Consider the following 25,507-nt stretch of genomic DNA (forward strand, 5'->3'; position numbering starts at 1 on the left):
ATCATGCTTTCTCCATTTTGTTCAGGAGCACCCCCCTCCCCCAGCAGGGGATGCCGAAACGGGGTGGGTCTTCCCTGTGAAGTCTTACCACACTCACTCCTTTTTAAATATGCCTTTCTCCCCTCCCCATTTTGTTGAGAAAGAGATCCAATCAGGGAAGAACGGACATAAAGAAAAACTCATTCAAACTCTTATTTTTCAGAGAGCAAAACCATTTGGGAATTATTTCCATGTATAACCGCCTAGAAGAGGTGGTGTCCTCTCCCTGAGGACGGGCACCCTACGCCAGCCTGAGGAGGCCAAGGGACAAGGCAGACTTGAGAGCCTATCAGGAAACCATCAAGAAGAAACCTGAGCCTCGATTTCTCATCTGTAAAATGGAGCCACCATGGGCTACCTTGAGGGTCGCTGTAGAGTCAGGCTTCTGTATGAAAGTGCCCAGCACACAGCCTAGCCTAGCTCTGAAGAAAAGACCCCAGCTGTCAAACGGGAGGGGCTGAGGGGTGCTCAGCTGCTTCGTGGATATCTGGAAAGACTGAGGTGACTCCACACCTGGCATCGGAGTTAGGGCTCCATCTACCTGGTGGGGCTTTCTTTACTTTGCGTATTTACTTACCTGGGGAAAAAAAGTGTCACAAAATATACACCAGTAAATCACGCGGGGACCTACAATTAACAAATCATGGCGAATGAAAAGAATAGACCTGAATGAAATCAAGACTCCCCCAAAACCACCTATGCACTGCCCCCGGGGCGATGGGCTTAGAAGGGAGCTGGGATTCCCGTGGAGGAGCAGGTGGGGGTGAAATTAAGGGAATCCCAAAAACCTTGTTCCAGGAAGTTGGTCCCCAAATGATTTTAGAGAATTTTTCTCCCGTCGCCCTCTCCTTGTAAATGTAGTGACCAAATAAGTCCTGTGCCCAGAGGTTTATTAACCAGGGGCAGTGGAGGACAGGAATGAAGTAGCCTTAAAGCCTTAAGGTGGAAACAACCAAGTGTTCACTAACAAATGAGTGGATAAGACAAAATGTGATCTATCCACACACAGGAATATTACTCGGCCATAAAAAGAAAGCACCAATATATTCTATGACATGGAAGAACCTTGAAAACAGTGTGCTCAGTGAAAGGAGCCAGACGCAAAAGGTCCCGTATTATGAACAGGTCGGTAGGGCAGCAAGCACAGCCTGGAAGAAGAAAAGTCCAGGCCCTGGTCGGTTGGCTCAGCAGTAGAGCATCGGCCCGGCGTGTGGAAGTCCCGGGTTCGATTCCCGGTCAGGGCACACAGGAGAAGTGCCCATCTGCTTCTCTATCCTTCCCCTTCTCCTTTCTCTCTGTCTCTCTCTTCCCCTCCCACAGCCAAGGCTCCATTGGAGCAAAGTTGGCCCGGGTGCTGAGGACTGCTCCATGGCTTCTGCCTCAGGCACTAGAATGGCTCCAATGCAACAGAGCAATGTCCCAGAAGGGCCGAGCATCACCTCCTGGTGGGCATGCCGAGTGGATCCCACTCGGGCGCATGAGGGAGTCTATCTGACTGCCTCCTTGCTTCTAACTTTGGAAATACACACACACACACAAAACATTCATTCTGTAAGGGCATCTTCTCAACTTCCAGGCAAGAAGGCAGAGAAGTGCTGGCAAAGGCCACAGCAGCCCATGGGGCCAGGCCTCTCTAACCCGGTCCACAGAGAGGGGCTATTGGAAAAGCAAAACATCAGCAAGTCCTGACTGAACAGCTCTGTTGGTTAGAGTGCCAACCCTATACCCCAAAGCTGTGGGTCTGATCCCCGGTCAGGGCACATACAAGAATCAACCAAGGAATGCATAAGTAGAACAACAAATCAATGTTTCTCTCTCTCTCTTTCTGTTTCTTTCTCTTTATTTCTCTTCCTACAATTTTTTTTTAATCTGCAAAATATAGCAACAAGTCCCTCTGACCCAAAGGAAAATCTGAAATAGCACTTGCCCCAAATCTTCAGGATCAGGAAAGGAAATGGGAACCATATGTTACCCACAGCTACAGGAAGAAGGCATATCAGGCTACCAGTCACCCTGAACAAGTTACTGAGCTTCTCTGAGCCCTTCCATGAAATGGGTTCATGTTAGAATAAGGGTGACTCTGTGGTCCATGTTAAAATCTGAGCCCAAATGCCTTAAAAACAGGCCTCGCCTAAGCCACCTGGTCCAGATCTTCCTCCTGAGAGGTCCGCTGTCGGGAGCCGATCCACTAATGCTGGCTAACTAGGTCACAGCAGGAGAAGATCCACAACTGCTGGTTGACAAAGTCACAGCAAAAGAAGATAGAGTCACCGCAGTAAGACCAACAGCTGCGGGTTGACAAAGTCACCGCAAAGGAAAGGCACAACGATACTTCCCCCTTTAATCTTTTGAATTAATCTGGCCTTATATCCCCCCTTTTCTGGGTGTGTGCTATTATTTGTAGCACAGGGATAATAGTACCGTGCTTTCCCTGTAGATTCGTAGTAATTTCTTTGGAAATGAGACAGAAGGTGTAAGTTCCACAGAAAAGCATGTAAGCTCCTTGAACTGGGCTCATAAACATAAGAGGCTGGCCATGATATCCCTCATAAAGGGTTAAGTTTGTAGGAGAATTTCTTCTTATTAATCATGTTAGAAAGAATATAGCCTGACCTGTGGTGGTGCAGTGGATCAACCTTCGACCTGGAACACTGAGGTCGCCGGTTCAAAACCCTGGGCTTGCCCAGTCAAGGCACATATGAGAGTTGATGCTTCCTGCTCCTTCCCCCCTTCTCTCTCTCTCTCTCTCTGTCTCCTTTAAAATAAATAAATAAATAAAAATAATTAAAAAAAAAAAAAGAAAGAATATAGTTAGAACTTAGCTAGTATATGAATATAGTAAATAAATAAAGTTTAACTAGACATTAGAATCTTAGGTAAAGTGTAGTGGAGTGGCCTGTTGCGTGGCCTTGGATAGGAGTGCAGCTGGCTAGTAAAGAATGTTTTGTTAAAAGACTTGTTTTGTCACTGAAGACAGTTGCTGGGCTTTTCTCAGTAAAACATTCTCATGAGATTTTTGCATTTTCCAAGAATAAGGAGAGGAATGTGGTGGGATTCATAGCAGCAACAGCAACTAATGCCTTCTGATATTATGTTGCTACTAGCTATCTTGCAGGTGCACTCTATGTATCTTTAAGTAAAAATTACTCTTAATACTATGTCAGTTTCTTAAATAGCAAGCCTTTTGTAGTCTTGTGAAAAAAGAATTAGGACACTACATGAACTCAAGGCTATTTGCCTGAGCAAGCGGTGGTCCTTTGCCAGTCCTTGATGATTTCGTCTATCTCTTTCTGTGCCCTTGACTCACAACAAGAGTAAAATAGAGTTAGTAATTAGTACTAATCTTTTAGAAGTCTGTACCGATATTGTTATTACTATTCAAGTTATTGTATAACTGTACTTTGAATAACTTACCACCTGACTTGTAGCTTATAGATATGAATTAACTGTTATCTAGAAATATGTAACCATAGTGAAACTAAAACAATGATGTATTCAAAATACCATGTGATTGTAACTTAGTGTGTGTACATAAAAAGTAATGTTAGACCAGCCATTGAGGGAGATGCCTGGCAGTAAATGCTAACCAGAGAATAAAGAGAAAGAAAAGAATTCGGCTCTCTCCCTTGATTTTCGCCGACGCCGTCTCCTCCTGTGGGACCCCTGGATTCCCCCCCGGGGCTGGACCCCGGCAGTCCGCTCCACCCACCAGCCCCTCTTAGATCAAGGCTGAGGTTCTCAAGGAGACTGCAGAAAGTTTCCCCCGCCAGGTCACCCTGTGCTATCACCCTTCCCTCCTCCTCCCACTAAATGCCACTTGTTAGCCCGTTCTCAAGGCTCAACACAAATAACACCTCTCTCAGGAAGCCTCCTAGGCTAACACCAGGCAGAAGGGAATTCTCCAGAATCCCCACTGCCCTCAGCTCCCTTCATTCCCACGGCACTCATTCCTCCTGTAAAATGGAACCACCAGTTGGTCAGCTGCTGAGCCAACCGACCAGGGCCTGGACTTTTCTTCTTCCAGGCTGTGCTTGCTGCCCTACCGACCTGTTCATAATACGGGACCTTTTGCGTCTGGCTCCTTTCACTGAGCACACTGTTTTCAAGGTTCTTCCATGTCATAGAATATATTGGTGCTTTCTTTTTATGGCCGAGTAATATTCCTGTGTGTGGATAGATCACATTTTGTCTTATCCACTCATTTGTTAGTGAACACTTGGTTGTTTCCACCTTAAGGCTTTAAGGCTACTTCATTCCTGTTTCTCAACAGGGGCACTGCTGGCATTTAGGGCAGGGCAATTCTTCACGTCTGTCTAAGATCTGGCCTGCTTGCGGGACATGTGGCATCTCTAGCTCCCGCCCACCCAAACCCAGGAGTGCTCAGATCATTCTGACAACCAGAAGTCACTCCCACAGTTTTCCAAACACTTTCCAGGAAGGCAGGACCGCCCCTGGCACAGTTATTAGTAAATATTATTTGGCTACTAGACCATTAACAACTTGAGAGCACAGACAAGCCTTAGGCTGATCAGCATCGCGCCAAGCCTGTGTATATCTGTGTCCTCCCAGGCTGGTTTAATGAACGAATCTGGACTCCTCAAGAAGCTGAGGGTGGCTCTGCAAGGGTCTCTGCTCTAAAACAGGTGGGAAAGTGCAAAGGCTCCAGGAGCTGACACACCTGGGTTGGCTGTGTGACCCTGGGCAAATTACTTAACCTCTCTGAGCCCCTCCATACATGGGGCTAACTCCTAGCAACACTGCAGGATTATTTCAAGCCTCCATCTCCTCATCTCTGCAATGGGGTTAAAATCTCTTCCTCCCAGGATAGTTTTAGGCATTAAATGAGATGATGCATGCAACACATAGCACAGTACTTATGAGCTCATCCAATGGTGGCTGTTTTTTATTCAAAAATGTGTGTGTGCTTCCATTACAAATGGCTTCTTTCTACATAGGAAGGGTTTGTGAGCAGCAATCTAAATGGAAGGTCCAGGCTCACATTTGCATAGCATATACACTGCTTATTCTTAAATTGAATGTTTATGTGGGTGGTTCAGAAGGAGGGGTCTGATTCCCCCTGAAGCCTACCCCTAGGAACAAGGATGCTTTTGGGGACAAAGAGCTATCCTCTTGGCTGCCTGATGGGGGCAGGGCCAGGAGAGGGGAGTAGTAAATGACTGCACAGCTCCAGGGCACTCTAAGTTTCTATTCCTAGCTCTGTGGGGACTACCAGGCTGAGGAAGGCAAAAGTTGCCTCTTAGGAGGTGAACACTGCATGACCCACCCCAAGGCCAGAAGGCCCCTCTCTTGCCAACAGCACTGAGCTTCAGCCCGCGCAAACGCCACCTCCCTGCACCAACCCTCTGGGGAAGATGGGAGGGGCTGTGGTGCACCCTCTTCAGTGCCAAACGAGAGGATGGCTGGCAGAGCTGTGAAAACACCCTACTTCCCAAACTGGGCAGTGCGGGGGGTAGGGAGCCAGGAAAAGCTCAAGGCTGAAGTGGGTGGCGCCCCAGGCACCAAGATCCAGTGCTGAGTGGGGCTGGGCCAAGCATCTCCGCCTCCTCAAGAGTCAGGCAGGGGGAGCCGGTACAGACACCTCTCTGCATGCACACCGAGCGCGCTGCAGCCCCGAGGTGAATTTAGGTCAAAGGGACCAAGCCTGTGAGGTTCCGGCCGAGAACTTGGTGAGGGGAGCAGAGAGAGGCGGGGCAGAGAGCCGACTGGGGACAGGCAACGGTCCCCGGCCCCAAGCGCTGGCCTAAGGTCCTGCCGCCTGGTGTCCAATCTCCCCAGGGCCTGCGTTTGCCCCCAAGACCGGCGGGTGCTCCGAGTCCGTGGGCCCCCTCCTCCCCAGTGCGCTCGGGCTCCCCTCACCTGTCAAACGCGAGGGGGTGGGCCGAGGCAGCCTCCAAGATCCTTGCTGCCCGAGCCCCCCGGTGACCTCGGTTGCAAACTCCGGGACCGCCCCTGCCACCTTGGGCCAGGCGCTGTCCCGCCGAGAGGCCACCCCAGGCCCTGGCGCTCAGAGGATGCGGAGGAAGGGGCGCCGTGGACTGAGCCCCCACGTGGTGGGGCGTGGGGCGGCGCACGTGGGGTCCCTTTGGAGAAGGGAGCCCGGGGCCGGCCTCAGGGCTTTGCAATCCTGGCAGTGGCTCCTCCCGCCCCAAGAGGCCGAGGGCGCCGGGGCTGCCGCGGCTGAGTCCCCCGCCACCGTGACCCGCCTCCCGCCAGCTCACCTGGCCTCCGAGCCGCCGCCGCCGCCGCCTCCCGCGGTCTGCGCCCCCGGCTTCGCTCTGCTCGGCTCGGCGCAGCCCCGGCGGGCGCGCTGGGGGCGGGGGCGGGAGGAGCCGCCCGGGTCCCGGTTCGAGCGCGACACCGCCGCGGGCTGCACGGGGATTGGCCGCCGCCGCTGAAACCCGGCGCGCCGAGCCGGCCCCGCCCCTGCCCTGCGCGCGCCCCCTGGGCGCGTCCCCGCCGCCTGCCCAGGTGCCGGGGAGGGCGGGGAGGCGGGAGCCCGCGGAGGCGAAAGTAGCGGAGAGAAAGGAGAAGAAAGGGGAGGCGGTGGCGAGCAGACGGAGTGGGCTGAGGCCGGGCCGGGAAGGAGGCCGCGAACTTGCGAGGAGAGAGAGACCCGCCGGGGGCACGAGCGCGAAGGCTGCGCTGCAACTTTGTCCCGGCCGCCGAAAGCACCTGCCCCAGTTCTCCCCGCGGCGGCTGCGGCACCCTTCGGCGGGATGGGTAAGCTTTGTTTAGCCACGCGCGGGAACAGTCGGGCAGCGGCAGAGTCCCTGAAAGTTCCCCAAGGCTGCGGAGCACCTACCCGGGGAATCCCTTCCGCACCGCCCCCACCACTGCTCAGAGCCCGCCCTAAATGCTAAAGGACCGTGTACCTTCCTCACCCCCTATGCCTCCTGGATGTACCAAAATACCGAAACCCAGTGAAATCTGGCTTTTCCCGAAGACTACTTAGATGCTTTGTGTAGAAAACACCATATTCTTATCAAACGTGCCACTCCTTTTAGTGCTCTACTTTGCTGGAGCCGTAAGTGTGTGGTTGGTGTCCCAGCTTGGTATCAGCGCCGCCGAGGGCGAGAGAAAACCAAGGGCTGCCAGGCCTCCCGCCTTGGGTGGTTGTGAACCCCAGTCCTAAACCAGGACTTACCACGGGGTGTCTCACTGACTCTGCAAAGCAGCCAAAAGGGAAATCCAAAATTGAGAAGGAAGTCAAAAGCCAAAGTAATGAAAGGTTTGAAGTCCGCTTGTCAACTGGGTGCATTTCCAGTCCACTTCTGTTCAGCTCCTCTAGTATTTCCAGACTGCAGGGGCGCTCTCCAACAATTGGAGCGTTCCAGTAAGATGGCCACCCCTCCTGATGTTATTCAGCATTGCAAGCGTTTATTGGGAATACCGAAGACCTGGGAACAACCGTCCTAAGTGATCAGCATGGGAATGGATCCATGAAACGTGTTATAGTCATTTGATGAATGTCATAAAGTTTTAGGCCTTTTACGTATAAGTGGATTTGAAGCAGATGGTGAAATGTGAAGTCAGTTCTCAATGGTGGATGCATAATTGTGTATTTTTCTATTTTCTTCCCCCCCAAAAAATGTATTGGGGCTGATAGGGAACATTCCAAACATGTTTGTCTGACTATGTGACAGGAGTCAGCACACTTTTCCTGTTGAGGGCCAGACAGTAAATATTTTAAGCTTTGCAGACCTTATGCTGTCTGTTGGCAACACCTTTGCCATTCTAGCAGCAAAAGTAAATGAATGGACATGGCTGTGTTCCAATAAAACTTTATTTACAACACAGAAAGTTGAATTTCACATAATGTTCGGGTAACAAAGTATTATTGTTTTGATTTTTCTTCAACCATTTTAAATATATAAACCATTCTGAGCCAATAGGCCATATGAAAACAGGTGGCATGCCAGATTTGGCCCCCAGGCCATAGTTTGGCAACCCCTGCTATACTAAAGAAACCAAAATAGATATTGGTTGATGTTGTTTCCAGTTACGTGTTAAAATATACAGTTCTACATGTTTCCATCGTGTTGCTGAATTGTCTTTTTGTTTTATTAGAACACTGGCTAACGGGCAGAAACTTAGATGTATGTGCATCTGTGTAAAGTTAGAAGCCAATGATGTGAGAAAGGTAAGAAAGAGCCCATTCCAATATAAACTGTAGCCCCCAAATTCACTTCTTTCTGGAAGGATTTCCTGCAGTGCTGTGACCCAGACCCTCCCTGTCCTCTCTCCAGTCCTATCTCCTATAGCAAGGACCGTGCCATTTATTTGATGTTCAGATACCCTGTCTGCGTTATTCTTCACTTTTCACTCGTGTATTCTGACCTGCCCACAGAGCTATACATTCCTGGAATGTAGGGAGGTACCACTGCTGATTCACTGGTTTACCTTCAGCTTTGCAACTGAAAGCAGTGACTGGGGAAGTCAGGCAGACCTAGTTCAAACTCCAGCTTTTTTTTTTTTTGTATTTTTCTGAAGTTGGAAACAGGGAGGCAATCAGACAGACTCCCGCATGCGCCCGACCGGGATCCACCCGGCACACCCACCAAGGGGCGATGCTTTGCCCATCTGGGGCATCGCTCTGTTGCAACCAGAGCCATTTTAGTGCCTGAGGCAGAGGCCACAGAGCCATCTTCAGTACTGGGGCCAACTTTGCTCCAATGGAGCCTTGGCTGGGGGGTGGGGGGGAGGAGAGGGGGAGGGGTAGAGAAGCAGATGGGCGCTTCTCCTCTGCCCTGGCCAGGAATTGAACGCGGGACTCCTGCACACCAGGCCAACGCTCTACCACTGAGCCAACCAGCCAGGGCCTAAACTCCAGCTTTGATAGTTAATTACCTCTGTGGCCTTGGACAGGTGACTGCTTTCATTAGCTGTCAAATGGGGACAATAAGCCTAGCTCAGCTCACAGGCTGGGCTTGGGGTTGAAATACAGTTGTATGCGTAAAGATAATAGCTCAGTGCTTGGCACATAAAGCACACAGAGGTGTTAACTATTAATATGCTTGCCACAGAGTGAAAAACGCCATCAGCCGTGTGCCTTTCTGATTAATGTGAATTAAAACAAAGCAGAGAACATCTCAACCGGCCTCTCATTGACATTCAGTCCCTCTTGTGATAGGACTCAACCCACACAAACCATTTTCTTCTTAGTGATAACGGAAAGAATTGGCTTTGCTTTTTGAGCTTTTCTCCTTCAATAGCACCAGGAAAACCTAATCTAGGCAAACAGATCTTGTTGTCTTGACAACACAGACTACCAAGAAAATAAACAAAGCATTTGAATCTTCTTTTTAAGAAAACTTGGGCAGTACCAGGGAGAGTTTGAGGAGTAAGACTTTCCAGTGATGGCCTGACTTGTGGTGGCACAGTGGATAAAGCGTCGACCTAGAAATGCTGAGGTCACCGGTTCAAAACCCTGGGCTTGCCTGGTCAAGGCACATATGGGAGTTGATACTTCCAGCTCCTCCCCCCTTCTCTCTCTTTATCTCTCTCTCCTCTCTAAAATGAATAAATAAAATTAAAAAAAAAAAAAGACTTTCCAGTGATGACCTGACCCATTAGGAGAGCATCCTAAGCTCTTGCTATGGCTTTGTCTTCTCCTCCCGGAACTGCTCTGTGTGCTAGTTGTGTTGTTCACTGGCAGGTTCCACCTCCCAAACCTTGGACATCAGGTAGAGACATCCGGATTAACCGCACCATTATTCATTGAATTCTTTCCCAGCCAACAGGACAGTAAAAAAATGCTGGCAAAAAAAAAAAAAGACCCTGAGAAGTTTGCATTCAACAGGCAGTGAGGTTAATATGTTTGTTAGACCCAATCATAAACAATAGTATAAAAGGGGAAGTCATAAAGGTCTACATTTGTCTTAGATGTACTATAAGGAAGAACAAAATCAGTGTGACCACCCCAAAAAGCATCAGGACAAAACTTATGACACTGTGAACCAGCTGAAATATTCAGGAGATGGCGGTGTGGCAATGGGAGAGCAGACGTCACGAGCCGGTCACAGGGGGACTGAATCCAGACGGACTTGTACTGGTGAGGGAGGTGGGGCAACCGAAATCTCGGAGCGTACTTTCTCACCTGTGAAATGGTGTTCAGTTTAGCATTAGAGATGCTACCTAGTACAATGTCTGGCCTGTATTGGGCACTAGGTGAATGACAACTGAGAGTATCAGTTATGTGTCCAACCAACTGAAAAATAATATATATTCCCAAATTAGTGCAGGACTTTTCTTTTTATTTACTTTATTTTTTTTAATTTATTCATTTTAGAGAGGAGAGAGAATGAGAAAGAGAGAGAGAAAGGGGAGAGGAGCAGGAAGCATCAACTTCCATATGCGCCTTGACCAGGCAAGCCCAGGGATTTGAACCGGCAGCCTCAGCGTTCCAGTTCGACGCTCTATCCACTGCGCCACCACAGGTCAGGCCAGTGCAGGACTTTTCAAAACTCAGGGAACAGGCAGCAGTAGGCTAATGTGCCCACTAGACTGGATTCCCAGCTCTGTAACTTACTTACACCTTCTTACACCTCAATCTCTATGTCTGTTAAATGGGATTAATGATATTGCTTACCTTTTAGGATTGTAATGAAGATTAATGTGTGAAGATACATAAATAACTTACTATAGGGCGCTCTGTGTTAAGCTATCTGTTCCCACCTGCCCCAATATTGGAAACACTCAACATCAAACCTGCTGGGTCGAGTTCTCACCATGCCAAACCACTGGCTCTGGTCACCACACCTTTCTTCTCTTCCCTTTTGAGGATAAGATCTGTTATAGACCTGAACATCAACTGGCTATTTAGACATAATTCCCTCCTTACCAAGCCCTTTCCACATTTAACCAAATCACCAACTTTTATATCCCTAATTACACCAGTCTGACTCTTTCTTCCCCTACCAAATGATCTACCAGGAAAGAAGCCAATTAGCTGTAACCCAGACAGTTCTGAGTTTGGGGATCACTCTGATATTTCCAACTTTTCATTTAAACCACTATTCCTCCCTGGAGGAGATGGGCCCCAGACAATAAATCTTAAGTCACGGATGTCAGGGAGCTATGGCTTTTTTTAATAAAAAATTATTAATTTTTAAGGAGAGAGGAAGTGAGAGAGACATCAATCTGTTGTCCAACTTATTCATGCATTTATTGGTTGATTCTTGTATGTGCCTTGACCAGGAACCAAACTCTAGCATGTGGGGACACCACTCTAACCAACTGAGCTACCCAGCCAGGCCTAGCCATGGTCTCTTTATGTTAGCTTTGGATTCAGTCCTACCAGGGTGAACGTGCAAGCTGAGAGCAGGGTCAGGGGCAGTAGGCTGGCTTCACGGGCATGCAAACTGTGCATTTGCATGGGGCTCTTTGCATAGCAGGGCCCCCTATCTGGTTTAAGGCTCTGCTTAATATAGGCCTTGTAGTTTTACTTTGCACTGGGCCACACAAATAATGTAGCCCTGTCCTAGTTAGGTTTGATGACTTCTGGTTTTTAACGTTGACACCTGAGGGGACAGCTGAGCAACTATGCCCCATCTCTTGGACCTTCTTATCATAGGCTGAGTGGTTAACATCACTTCTTAGATTGGGAGGATCTTAGTTTAAATACATTGACTCAACATGACATCAGATCAAAGAATTAATTTGGGGGAATAAGAAGAAACAGACACAGTTATGGTAACTTTCTGGGAGGAAGAATTTTTACTTATAAGGTCTTTAAGAATTTTTTTTTACCTTCTACATGTATAACCTTTCAAATAAATTTAAGTAAATATTTTTAAACATCAACAGACCGCCTGACCAGGCGGGCTGTGAATAGAGCATAGTGGCACAGTGAATAGAGCATCCACCGGGGGTGCTGAGGACCCAGTTTCAAAACCCCACAGTCGCTGGTTTGAGTGCAGGCTTACCAGCTTGAGTGTGGGGTCACCAGCTTGAGCATGGAGTCATAGACATGACACCATGGTTGCTGGCTTGAGCCCAAAGGTCACTGGCTTGAATTCCAAGGTCACTGGCTCAGCTGGAGCCCCCCAATCAAGGCATGTATGAGATAGCAATAATGAACAACTAAAGTGCTACAACTCCGAGTTAATGCTTCTCATCTCTCTCCCTGTATGTCCATCTCTCTTGCACGCGCGCTCTCTCCCCCTCTCTCACCTTTGCTAAAAAAAACCCAAACACCCAACAATCAACATTCCAATTAGTGTCTCTGTCTCCGCATTGAATCTCTTTTTTCCATACACCCTAATGAATGGAAGTGGTTTTACGTGCTTCAAAGCTTTGCAGGTAAATTATTTCCCATCAGAAGGTTTAAACTTAATGGAGAAAGAGCTGATGATAGAAGCTGCAAAATTTGGTTGGTGTCTTGTTTCTGTTTTGGACTTGAAACAGATTTTCCTGTGAACACTCAAGGATAATATCAAGTTCATGAACAGACAAAGCAATACCTGGCTTCTGCTTAATTGCAGGGTTGAGCAAATTAGAGACATTGTGTGTTTGATGGCATTACACACCTCTGAGCTTCAGGCGCTTTCTTAATTTATAATCACCTTATTCATGATGAATTCCTAGACTTAAGATATTATCATCTCTTGCCTGACCAGGCAGTGGCGCAGTGAATAGAGCGATGGATTGGGACGCGGAGGACCCAGGTTCAAAACCCCGAGGTCGCCAGCTTGAGCGCGGGCTCATCTGGTTTGAGCAAGGCTCACCACCTTGAGCCCAAGGTCGCTGGCTTGAGCAAGGGGTCACTCAGTCTGCCGTAGCCCCCTCCCCCGGTCAAGGCACATATGAGAAAGCAATCAATGAGAAACTAAGGTGCCACAATGAAGACTTGATACTTCTCATCTCTCTCCCTGTCTGTCCCTATCTGTCCCTCTCTCTGTCACAAAAAAAAGAAAAAAAGATATTATCACCTCTCATTTATATAGTCACAGAAAAAATATACTCATGCAGAAGATAGAAGAAAGTCGACAGCCAGAAAGTGAATGAAATATGCTTGTCATTGATCTAAAATCCATAAACACATATTTTCCTTCTTAACTCCGGTCAGGGACCAACACGTACTCACAATCATCCACGGGCCCACTACCAGCACCATTCAGTCGTACACAGCAGGAAAGCTTCGGAAGGAAACTCAAGCCACAGAAACACCTGCACTGACCCCCTGGCGAGACCTACCAATACCCAAAAAGGGTCTTGCCTGAGCATGTGTAAACAAAGCTACATAATGATGGAGAGTATGCACGATTTCTTTTTTTTTTTTTTTCTTTGCACTCCTCTGAAGCTGGAAACGGGGAGAGACAGTCAGACTCCCGCATGCGCGCGACCGGGATCCACCCGGCACGCCCACCAGGGGCACGCTCTGCCCCTCCCGGGGTGTCGCTCCAGCGCCTGAGGCAGAGGCCAAGGAGCCATCACCAGCGCCCGGGCCATCTTTGCTCCAATGGAGCCCCGGCTGCGGGAGGGGAAGAGAGAGACAGAGAGGAAGGGGGGGGCGAAGAAGCAAATGGGCGCCTCTCCTGTGTGTACCAGCCGGGAACCCAACCCGGGTCCCCCGCACGCCAGGCCAAAGGTCCACCCCTGAGCCAACCGGCCAGGGCCAGTATGCACGATTTCTAATAAGATATTGGCAATTTTTCCCAGAGAAACATTATCTTTAACACATGCTAATAGCTGTTCATTAACAAAAAGCTGGTGTCTTTGCAGCCTGACCTGTGGTGGCTCAGTGCATAAAGCATCCAAATGGAAAGTCGGAGATCGTGGGTTTGAAACCCTGGGCTTGCCAGGTCAAGGCACATACAACAAGCAATCAATGAACAACTAAAATGAAGCAACTATGAGTTGATACTTCTTGCTCCTCCCTCCCTCTTTCCTCTCTCTGTAAAATCAATAAATAAAATCTTTTTTAAAAAGGTTGGTGTCTTTGCTATCAAAAGGAAAAGGAAAAACAAATAGATATGTATCTTCTAGAAGCAAAATTAAGACTAACGAATCTGAAGTTTATTGACAAGACAGACATCAAAAACATTATGAATATGGAAAGAGGGAGTGTAAACAAGTCCAAAATCTTTTACTCTGCACAGCAGCCTGGCAGGGACGTTCTCACTAGAGATGATTTATCAAGGGCACCCCGTGCGAGGGCAGTTCCTGATGCAGCTGCCGGAAGAGCATTGCACATCGGTTCCTCTCCTGGGTCCTGCCCAGGCTGTGGTAGAGCCTGGCCTGGAAGTAAACGACATCTCTGATCCGCTCCTTGCAGTCCACCTTTGCAAAATAGTTCTTGGCTTTGCTGAGGTTCTCAACAGCAGCCTCCAGAGCTGATGGAAGGAGTGGAAAATATCACAAGTTTAACACGTTACATAGTTTCCAAAACTTTATGTCTACGTTTATTGATTTAACATGTACCAGTTACTTTTCTTTAACTTAAATTGTGTGTGTATTAGCACTTAAACACACTTTTTAATTTCTCAATTACTGTTTACTTTCAGTATTATTTTGTATTGGTTTCAGGTGTACAGCACAGTGATTAGACTATCATATACTTTAGTGTTTCTCCTGATATTTCCAGTACTCACCTGGCACATACACAGTAATTGCAATATTACTGACTATATTCCCTATGCTGTGCAGACACTTTTATATTCAACTCTTTGAGGAGAAAAAAATACACTAGAGCAAGATTTTATAAAAGATCTTTAGTCTTGACTTCCAGCCTGGTACCACATTCTATAGTGTAATAACCATTCATTTGTCTCAACTCGCATGACAAACATACATGTGAAAGCACTTTAAATGCTGCATGAAACTTGAACATAGAATTGTGAACACTCAGGACTTAAATACTGTTCCAGGTCTAATGTCTTCTCTTTTTCTGGGCCCCACATTTTAGAAGCTTTCTGCAATAGTATTGCCTAACAATCTTTGGATGGCTTCCTACCTTCCGCTTTCCTTTCTGGATCATAGGAAGCCGCAGAAGCCACCTGGCACTTGGCCACCAAGAACATGGCCCGGCCTTTGTCCAGGACAGCTCCGTCAGCCAAGATGGGCTCAATGGCCATCTGGAGAAGACTTAAGGCCTGTTCCGGGATTCCAAAGATGAGCTGAAAAAGAAACATCGTCTTGATACACCAAAGCTGCAGGTTCTATCCCCATGAGGACACATATAAAAATCAACCAAGGAATGCATAAATAGGTGGAGCAGAAAGGTGACGTTTCTGCTGCTCCCTCTTTCTCTCAAGTCAATAAGTAAGAGTCATTTCGCCTAACCAGGCGGTGGCATAGTGGATAGAGCGTCAGACTGGGACACAGAGGACCCAGGTTCGAAACCCCGAGGTCACTGGCTTAAGCGCGGGCTCATCTGGTTTGAGTAAGGCTCACCAGCTTGAGCCCAAGGTTGCTGGCTTGAGCAAGGGGTCACTCAGTCTGCTGTAGCCCCTATCCCCAGTCAAGGCACATATGAGAAAGTAATCAATGAACAACGAAGGTGCCGCAACCAAGAATTGATGCTTCTCATATCTCTCTCTTCCTGTCTGTCTGTCCCTATCTGTCCCTCTCTCTGTCTCTGTCACCATAAAAAAAAATGAGTAATTTAAAAATAAAAACTTAGCTTTAAAAAAAATCCAACAAGGAAAAGCTTAGGACCATTGGCTTCCCTGGTTAATTCTACCAAACATTTCAAGAATTAGGACCAATCTTTCTCACACTCCAAAATACAGAAAAGGCCAGTATTATTACCCTAAAAGCAAAGCAAAACAAAGCTATCACAAGAAAACTACAGACCAATCTCTCTTATAAGAGAATCCTCAACAAATATTAAGCAAACAAAATCCAGAAGCATATTAGAAGAACTGTACATCACAACCAAATGGGATTTATTCCAGGAATGCAACGGTTCAATAGGAAAAAAAATCAAGTTAAACCGAATTATCATATGTTAACAATTCCGCTCTTAAGTATACCCAAGAGAAATGAAAACAGATATCCACACAAAAACTTGTACGTGGATGTTTGAACTAATCATAACAGCCAAAAGGTGGAAACCACCCACTGTCCATCAACTGACAAATAAACAATACACGTATACATGCAATGGAGTATGACTCAGCTGTTAAGAGGGATGTAGTACATGCTACAACATGAATGAGCCCTGAAACCGTTACACTAAGTGAAGAAGCCAGACACAAAAGGCGAGATATTGTATGATTTCATTATAGGAATACACAGAATAGTCAAATCCATCCATAGTAGACATAAAGTAAGTGAGTGATTGGCCCTGGCTGGCTGGCTCAGTGGTAGAGCTTCGGCCTGGCGTGCGGGGGACCCAGGTTCGATTCCCGGCCAGGGCACATAGGAAAAGTGCCCATTTGCTTCTCCACCGCCCCCCTCCTTCCTCTCTGTCTCTCTTTTCCCCTCCCGCGCCCCTGGTGGGTGTGCCAGGCGCATGCAGGAGTCTGACTGTCTCTCCCCATTTCCAGCTTCAGAAAAATACACACACACAAAAAAAAAGTAAGTGATTGCCAGGTGCTGGGACGAGAGGATAGGTAGGTCTGTTTAATGGGAATGAGGTTTCTTTTTGGGGTAATGGAAACATTCTGGAATTAGATAATATGATTGATTGTTGGAAAACACTGTAAATATTCTAAAATATTCTCCCTATATATATATTGGTATATATATATATAATATAGATATTCTAAAATCCACTTAAGTATATACTTTAAAATGGTTAAAACCGTGAATTTAACATTATGTGAATTTTAACTTAATTAAGACAATAAAGAATCATTGGGGAAGCCACAAAGGAAAACAGATTCCTAGACTCCGCCATTAGAGTTCTGGGTAGGTTCTAGGGAAGGCCAGGTTTACAGATATTTTTTTAAATTTCCCCAATAATTCTAATGCAGCTAGTTTGCAGAACCATTGCTTTAGTTAGTAAATTCGTCTAGTGAATTCAAAATTATTAATTGAATAAATATTAAAAGTCTGCTATATATAGATCATATTAGGTACCATGGGATAAAGTAGGGGCAAAAACAAATGCCCCTTCCCTCATAGCCTTTCTGTTCCACAAGGGGAGAGAGGAAACAAATATTTAGAAAAAAATTTCATTTCCAAAACCTTTCAATGACTTCTTCAGTTCTTTATTCTATTCATCCCCTCGTTAAATCAGGCACTGCTCATTAATATGATCCAAGTTTTGTCAGTGAAAAGGTGAGTCCCCATTACTAAATACATAGCTCGGTGAAGCCAGAGCCACTGGGAGGTGTCAGCCTGTCACCAAGTTCACAACTCCAGGCTGCTGTGGAGGGCTTGCCGTGGACACTGCATTCCCAGACTGCCACAGGAAAAAGTCAAAGCTCATTATTACCCTTTCAAAACCAAAAAGCAGTACCAGCCATGCCAGTTCTTGAGTACAAATATGTGCTAAGAAAAACAGAGATTGGCTTACCTGGGCAAAAGCCAGGTTCAGCACCGTTTCGGAGGCCAGGTACTGCAGCCGATACTCCTTGGAGAGGGCCAGGGCCTGCAGGAGCACGGGCAGCGCGATGGTGGGCGAGGAAGACAGCCAGTACAGCTCCGCCACAGACAGCAGGATGCTGTTCGCAATGGGGAAGACACGCATGAGAGCTCCCGCCACCACGTCCCGCCTGTGGGGTGCGTGCGAGGCCTCTTACCTGATCACCATTTCTGTGTTCCTGATTTTCTGACAATGAATCAACAATTTTTGTAAAAGCTTGTGAGCTTCTGACATTTGGTTCTGAGCCTGCAGTACGACTGCTCTTCTGACAGAAAACAAAATAAACATAAGTGGTTATGTTGATGTTTTGCAAGGGGTATAAGTATAGTCACTTTCAGGGTTAGAATCCCCACTTTCTCACTTGAGACTGGAATTAGATCCACAAAGGGAAGAACTGTGCTGGACAGAATTATGGTTAAGAGGAAAAAAAGTATGTGCATGTGTATAAGCATACATGTGTATACACACACACATGAACAAAGTCTGGAACTATAGATATCAGAATGAAGATTATCTCTGGGGGGTACTTATTTTCTTCATTTTATTTATCTGTATTTTCTCACTTTCTGTAATATATAATAAAAAGAAAAAAAGTTTCTTCCTAAGCTAAAATGAAAAACTCAATCCACAAACAAGACAAATAAGAATAAAGCCACTTGCCTGACCTGTGGTGGCGCAGTGGATAAAGCGTCGACCTGGAAATGCTGAGGTCGCTGGTTTGAAACCCTGGGCTTGCCTGGTCAAGGCACATATGGGAGTTGATGCTTCCAGCTCCTCCCCCCTTCTCTCTGTCTCTCCTCTCTCCTCTCCTCTCTCTCTCTCTCTCTCTCTCTCTCTCTCTCTCTCTCTCTCTCTGTCTCTCCCTCTCCTCTCTAAAAATGAATAAATAAAAAAAATAAATTAAAAAAAAAAAAAAAAGAATAAAGCCACTTGAGCCCGACCAGGCGGTGGCGCAGTGGATAGAGTGTTGGACTGGGATGTGGAGGACCCAGGTTCGAGACCCTGAGCTCGTGAGCTTGAGCGCAGGCTCATCTGGTTTGGACAAGGCTCTCCAGCTTGAGCCCAAGGTCGCTGGCTCAAGCAAGGAGTCACTCAGTCTGCTATAGCCCCCGGTCAAGGCACATATGAGAAATCAATCAATGAGCAACTAAAGAGCCACAATGAAGAGTTGAAGTTTCTCATCTCTCTCCCTTTCTGTCTGATCCTCTCTCTGACTCTCTCTGTCTCTGCCACAAAAAAAAAAAAAAAAAAGAATAAAGCCACTTGACAATGAATTCATTCCGGGCTGGAGTTTTCCAAGATTCTTACCGATATACACCCTCTATGCTATGTGATTCCTGTAACAAGTGAATCAGCCAAATGATATCTGACATCGTGCATTGCTCTGTCAAACTGTATTTTCTGATCACATAGCATCCATAACTAATAAGAAAAAAAGTACAATTAGGGACAAAATGGCAAGTGTTCACCTGATTATTCAATAGAGATATGAAAGCGTTTTGTTTTGCTTAGCAAATACCCTTACAATTCACACACTCCTTTTTTTTGCTATTAAAAAATATTTTTAAGTATTTCAAGTATGTGAAAAAGCACTAATGAAATAAGAAACACATGTGTGTCAATCATCAACTCTGTCAAAATCACAACATTTTGCTTTATTTGCTTCTGATACTCTTACAAACTATGAAGTACTGTACAAATTCCATTCCCCCTCTTTTTTCCAAAATAAGCACTGGGTTTGGTATTTATCATTCCCATCCATGTTCTTACACTTCTACAACATGCATACATATCCATAATTAGTATGTGGTAGAACCAATACATTTTTAAACTCTGTATAAGTAAACGGTATCATCCTGTATTGCATCTTTGACAACTTGCTTTGAAAAGCTCAACATTATTTTTAGAGTTTACACATATTAATAAAAGAAATTCTAGTTCATTCCTTTTCGCTGATAAATAGTTTTCAATGATATATGTGATACCTTATCCATTCTCGTATTGATGGTTTTTTTTTTAGGTGGCATCAATTTTTCCCTCTTCTGAAAAATGCTGCAATAAACACTTTCATACACCTCTCCCTGCGCAAGAGTTGATCTCGGGACTACACAAGCGGCGGAAACACTGGGCTGTTAGCATGCGTGTTTCACTAAATACAGCCCCCAGCAGCAGCCTGTGACACTGCTCATCGCTCCACATTCTCACTGACAACTGGTATTCTCAGATATTTTACCTGTGGCTAATCTGATGGGGATGAAATATCTCATTATTGCTTTCATTTGTAATTTCCTGACCACTGGTCAGGGTTGAGCATCTTCTTATATATTTATCTGCCATGCATGTTTTTTCTGTCAACTGAAAATTAAATCGTAGCTTTTTTTTTTTTTTTAACTGTACACCTTCTTTGTTACAGCTAGAACTGTAACCGAAACTACCGCAGCATGCTAGCACTGCCACAGAACCACACTTCGTCCCCCCAGGTGCTATCTTCTGTCTTGATTGCTTACTGCCCCCCTCCCCCATCCTGGGTGCTCTGAATTCAGATATTAGCACAGCTCACAGGCAGATGAGTGCTCACACCATATCTAATGACCACTGTGCGGGACCACTCCAGGGACTCACAGTGGGAGATTCCCAGGTCTCTATCGCTAATGATTTCAGATTCCCTACTCCACTGAAGACTCAACTTGCTAAGGGAAGGAAGAGAAAGCGGCCCCTTGTTAACAGTTTTTTCAGCCTCTTTAGAGATAAAAATCAGTGCTGTAAGAAACCAGGGGCCTGGGACTACTTTATAAATTCATTCCCTCTGGGTACAACATCTTCCCAAACAGTTATTTAATTCTGGGAGGAAAGGATTAGAGTTGCCAAGTACAAGACAAAATAACAAAACCAGGACCTAATTCTTTTTTTTTTTTACACATTTTATTTTTAATTTTATTTATTTGTTTTTAGAGAGGAGAGAGAGAGAGAAACAGAGAGAGAGAAGGGGGAGGAGCAGGAAGCATCAACTCACATATGTGCCTTGACCAGGCAAGCCCACGGTTTCGAACCGGTGACCTCAGCATTTCTAGGTTGACGCTTTATCCACTGCACCACCACAGGTCAGGCAGGACCTAATTCTTGATCTGATGAAAGACAGTGACGATTTCTTTTCCTATTCCCACACAGTTAGAGTTAAGTATTAGGAATACTAATTTAAAACCGTGAAGACGGGAAGAAAAGAAGGATCCTGCTTTAAATCTCTTCTCAGGTTATGTCTCGGCCTTTTCGAAGAAGGCCTGCAGAATCCCCTAATTGCCTACGTTGACCTTAATGCATGGACACCACAGAAAGGAACCAGGACACAAGAAACTGAAGGCAGCATCTGAAATATTGCCCTTTGACAACAATACAGTAAAAACTGTCTTTTCAGAAATAAATCCAATGTCACACAAAGAACCAGTTACCTGGGCATGCTGACTATTGGGCAGGAATCTTTCCTTCAGGTGCTTTAACACCTCAGAAGTGGCAGCAAAACAGCCCTAAACAAGAAGACACAAGTGATGAGCACAACTGTGTTGAAGCCGCACCTGCTGCACCAGGAGCGGGATGTATACGATTCACTTTCTGGGTGCAATAACCTGGGAGTCACTAGGCTGAGGCTGTCAGATATCAAAAGGTCACTTTATTTTTACGTTCCAATATATTTTATGTGTGAAGTTACACACATAATACATGTTCACTCTAGAATAAAAACTTACAAATACAAAAGACATGACTTTTCATCCCATCAAAGAAATTACAGTTAATATTTTTACACATATCCTTCTAGACCTCTTTAATGAACATAAATATAAAACATAAATATTCCAAAAACCGATATCCATAGTACTTTTGTAAAGTGCCTATAACACATGCTAGGCACTCAAAAATGTTTTCAACAAATGAATCTTTTCAGTGTCCATAAACACAAATCTCTATCATCATCATATTTATTAGGTAAATTATAGTATATACCAAAATAATCTCCTAGTTTGGAATATTGTAATTGTTCCCAATTTTTTTCATTTTTAAAAAATGCTACAATGGGGCCCTGGCCAGTTGGCTCAGTGGTAGAGCGTCTGCCTGGCGTGCAGGAGTCTTGGGTTTGATTCCCGGCCAGGGCACACAGAAGAAGCGTCCATCTGCTTCTCCACCCCTTCCCCTCTCCTTCCCCTCTGTCTCTCTCTTCCCCTCCCGCAGCCAGGGCTCCATTGGAGTAAAGTTGGCCCGAGTGCTGAGGATGGCTCCATGGCCTCTGCCTCAGGCACTAGAATGGCTCTGGTTGCAACAGAGCGGCCCCCCAGATGGGCAGAGCATCACCCCCTGGTGGGCGTGCCGGGTGGATACCGGTCAGGCGCTTGCGGGAGTCTGTCTGACTGCCTCCCCGTTTCCAACTTCAGAAAAATACAAAAAAAAAAAAAATGCTACAATGACTACCTTGGTGCATACATACTTATATTTCTTTACGATAAAACCATAGAAACTGAACTGCTGAGCAAAACGCTAGGCATGCCTGACCTGTGGTGGCGCAGTGGATAAAGCGTCGACCTGGAAATGCTGAGGTCGCCAGTTCGAAACCCTGGGCTTGCCTGATCAAGGCACATATGGGAGTTGATGCTTCCAGCTCCTCCCCTCCTTCTCTCTCTGTCTCTCCTCTCTCTCTCTCTCTCTCTCTCTCTCTCTCTCTCTCTCTCTCTCCCTCTCCTCTCTAAAAATGAATAAATAAAATAAATAAAAAAAAAAAACGCTAGGCATTTTTATGCTCTCTGATATCTATTACTAGGTACCCTGCAGAAATGTACCAAGTACTTGCATACCAGCGCTCCATGCCTCTATCCTCCCAGATACTTCAGCATCTTTGCCTATGTGATTGGTGATACTGGTATTGCACGGTATTAACTTGAATTTCATTAATGACTGGATTGAAAATGTTTCTTTCTTTTTTGCCATTTATGTTTTTTCTGTGAATGCATGTTCATGTTCTTTTTTACACTCTTATATTGTTGGGATGTTTATCTTTATCTCATTGACTCCAAAAGCTTTTCAGTTTGTCTCAATCTTTGATTAGGTAATGTATCTTGTCTATATAAGGGATTGGGAAGCTTTTTAGCTGAGAGAGCCATGAACACCACATATTTAAAATGTAATTTCCTGAGAGCCATACAACGACCCATATACATTAAGCATTATCCAATAAAAATTTGGTGTTGTCCCAGAGGACAGCTGTGATTGGCTCCAGCCACTCGCAACCATGAACATGAGCAGTAGGAAATGAATGGATTGTAATACATGAGAATGTTTTATATTTTTAACGTTATTATTTTTTTTTAAAGATTTGTCTGCGAGCCAGATGCAGCCATCAAAAGAGCCACATCTGGCTTGCGAGCCATAGGTTCCCAACCCCTGGTCTATATAGAAGCTCAGAGAGACCACAAGTGAACTTTCATTTGAAGTGGAAACTACATTGAATTATAATAAAAGAGCATTAATCTTTTTTTCTTAGAGAAAGAGAGAGAGAGAGAGTTAGGGAAGGGGGTGGAGGAAGAGGGTAAGAAGCATTAGTCTAGTTGCTTTCACTTTAGCTGTGCACTGACGGCTTCTCCTACGTGCCTGACTGGGATTGGACCTCGGGCTTCAAGCTGGCCCCCAGCCTACCTGTTCGGCGTGCAGCTCGGCAAGGTGGCAGAGCGCAACCGCAAATGACTCTGTGTTGTTCTGCTGCACACCCCTGTTCACCGACTCCAGGCTGTTCATGCTCAGCAGCATCTGGGCTTGCTGTAGCGCCATGGTGCTGGGGAGGGGACAGACAGGGACCCCCGTCAGTCAAGGGACCCGGCTGCCCTCCTCCACACCCCACACTCATCGTGAGTGCAAATGGAGGGAAGTTAAGCCGCGCTGCAGGCTCTGGCTTTGCCGAGCAGCCGTCTGGCCCTCAGGAGTAGGACGGCGGGAAGGCACCCGGATGTGCAGCCCTAGAGCTGATGGCAGAGCGGGGAGCTCCGAGCTCCAAACTCCCGTATCGCCTCTAGTCTTCCCTGTGGTCACGGTGTCTTCATTCATTTTCATGGCAAATTCAGACCCGATGCCATCCTGGCACCAGCTGCACTGGCCAATGTCTGCAGCTGTTCCCACCACATCATGCCAAAAAAATTATCTCAAGTACAAAAACAAGACTGGCCAAGCAGGCACTTTCTTTCATTACTGAATTCCTAAAAATAACAGATTGTTCAGGTGAGAGGTGAGGTAGTGACAGGGCTCCAGGATTGGAAATCTGGTTCAGAAGTGTACTTCCAAGCTAAGGAGGCTAAATGGAAATTAAACACAAGGCTGGACAACATCCAGAGAACACACTGTGGTTAATAAGGAAGCACTTTCCTTTACATAATAACTTTGGGGTCCGGGGATGCTTAACTTGAGTGACCACAGCCCATGCCTCCTGCAGACAGGAGGAGGTGCTGCCTGTTTCAGAGTGCAAGGGCACTGTGCTTGGAGTCAGAGGACCTGGGTTTGAGTCCTGGTCTGTCACTTTTTATTATTAACTGCACTTGTTACTTGGGCAGATCAGACAGATGTGTGAACTTTGATTTACGCATCTGAGAATGGAAATCACCCACAGAACAGCTGGAAGGAATGACTAAGGAACAAATATGGACAAAGACTTTGTAAAGTCTGTGCCAAGCACAAAATGTTTGGAAACTATATATAAAGCACTCTTTTAATTCCCTGCATAAACAACTTCCATCAAAGGGGAAGAGACTTGTCTGCTTGGCCTTTCACGGAACCAGTCTGCTAGCCTCTGTCCTTCTCTCTAAAAGGATCAATGGCGCCATGGCCCAGACCATCTGCCCGAAGACCCACCTGCGGCCGTACAGCCTCCAGATGGCCGTTTTCTGTGCAATGCTGATGTCAATGAGCTCCAACAGGCTGTGTTTCCAATGCAGGAGGTCGGAGTCCTTCAGGGCATCCATCAGTTTGTTTGCCCTCTTCCCAGCAAAAGCCCTCTGCTGAACGAGGGACTGGATCCCCAGGGAGGCCAGGTACTAAGGGGACAGACACACTCACAACCCCAGGGAGAGATTATATGAGTGAGTTTGTTTTGCTCTTCAGGATTTGGGCATATATTTCCCATTTCAGCACATGTATAGCGATAGCACTAGTCAAAAGGAAAGTGTCTACAGCCAGGCCCTGCCCCGTATGTGATATGTTCCTGAAAAACTGGGGCTGAAGAGCCTAACCTGGGGTGGCGCAGTGGATAAAGCGTCGACCTGGAAAAGCTGAGGTCGCCGGTTCAAAACCCTGGGCTTGCCTGGTCAAGGCACATATAGGAGTTGATGCTTCCAGCTCCTCCCCCCCTTCTCTCTCTCTGTCTCTCCTCTCTCTCTCTCTCTCTGGCTCTCCCTCTCCTCTCTTAAAAAAAAAAAATACTGGGGCTGAAGAGAAGCTGCTGGACACTGAGAAAAGCCAGGGCACTGACACGAAATGAACCTGTGCTTCAACACCGCCTCTGCCCCTCAATGTGACCTGGTGCTAGTCACTCAGTTTCTTAGCCAAGCCTCAGCTTCCTGGTCTGTAAAATGGGCACCAAACCTAAGATAATTGTTGTGAGGATTAAAATGAGATAATAGGTCAAACTGTACTGGGCATATTATGCAGCAGGAGATGAAAAAAAGGTGCCTATTATGAGTCTGATTTCTTTTCAATAACTTCTGGTAGTACAATTTCCAAGCAAGAAAGCTTCAACTAAAACAACAACAACAACAACAAACAGCTTAATTCCATAACAAAAATTGTACTTGGAAGTCTATGATTTATTTTAAGGAGACACTTATTTTTTGTCATTATAATCAATTCCATACATGTAACTTTCCTTTCCCAGAAATGAGTCAAGTAGAC

The 25,507-nt window shown here is 46.1% G+C and overlaps 2 protein-coding genes and 1 long non-coding RNA gene across 3 annotated transcripts in view; 1 reads left to right on the forward strand and 2 right to left on the reverse strand.

The window, feature by feature from the left end:
* The window catches only part of CAMKK2 (calcium/calmodulin dependent protein kinase kinase 2), a 386,485-nt gene extending 380,089 nt beyond the window's left edge, over window positions 1-6,396 (reverse strand). The window contains exon 1 of the mRNA XM_066254470.1: window positions 6,279-6,396. The gene's annotated coding sequence lies outside the window, so the exon portion shown is untranslated. The remainder of the gene's footprint in view (window positions 1-6,278) is intronic.
* A 123-nt stretch (window positions 6,397-6,519) lies between these two features.
* LOC136325760 (uncharacterized) lies at window positions 6,520-13,943 on the forward strand. The gene is made up of 3 exons (XR_010729303.1): window positions 6,520-6,780; window positions 8,128-8,200; window positions 13,783-13,943. It is a non-coding gene; the product is annotated as an uncharacterized lncRNA (long non-coding RNA).
* A 111-nt stretch (window positions 13,944-14,054) lies between these two features.
* The window catches only part of ANAPC5 (anaphase promoting complex subunit 5), a 32,903-nt gene continuing 21,450 nt past the window's right edge, over window positions 14,055-25,507 (reverse strand). The window contains 9 exon segments of the mRNA XM_066260621.1: window positions 14,055-14,393; window positions 15,014-15,176; window positions 17,525-17,672; window positions 17,751-17,858; window positions 18,902-18,922; window positions 18,924-19,015; window positions 21,040-21,114; window positions 23,270-23,405; window positions 24,473-24,654. Of these exon segments, the coding sequence (XP_066116718.1) occupies window positions 14,182-14,393; window positions 15,014-15,176; window positions 17,525-17,672; window positions 17,751-17,858; window positions 18,902-18,922; window positions 18,924-19,015; window positions 21,040-21,114; window positions 23,270-23,405; window positions 24,473-24,654 (1,137 nt within the window). The 3' untranslated portion in view covers window positions 14,055-14,181.

Source organism: Saccopteryx bilineata, chromosome 2 (assembly GCF_036850765.1).
Source record: "Saccopteryx bilineata isolate mSacBil1 chromosome 2, mSacBil1_pri_phased_curated, whole genome shotgun sequence".
Lineage (NCBI taxonomy): Eukaryota > Metazoa > Chordata > Mammalia > Chiroptera > Emballonuridae > Saccopteryx > Saccopteryx bilineata.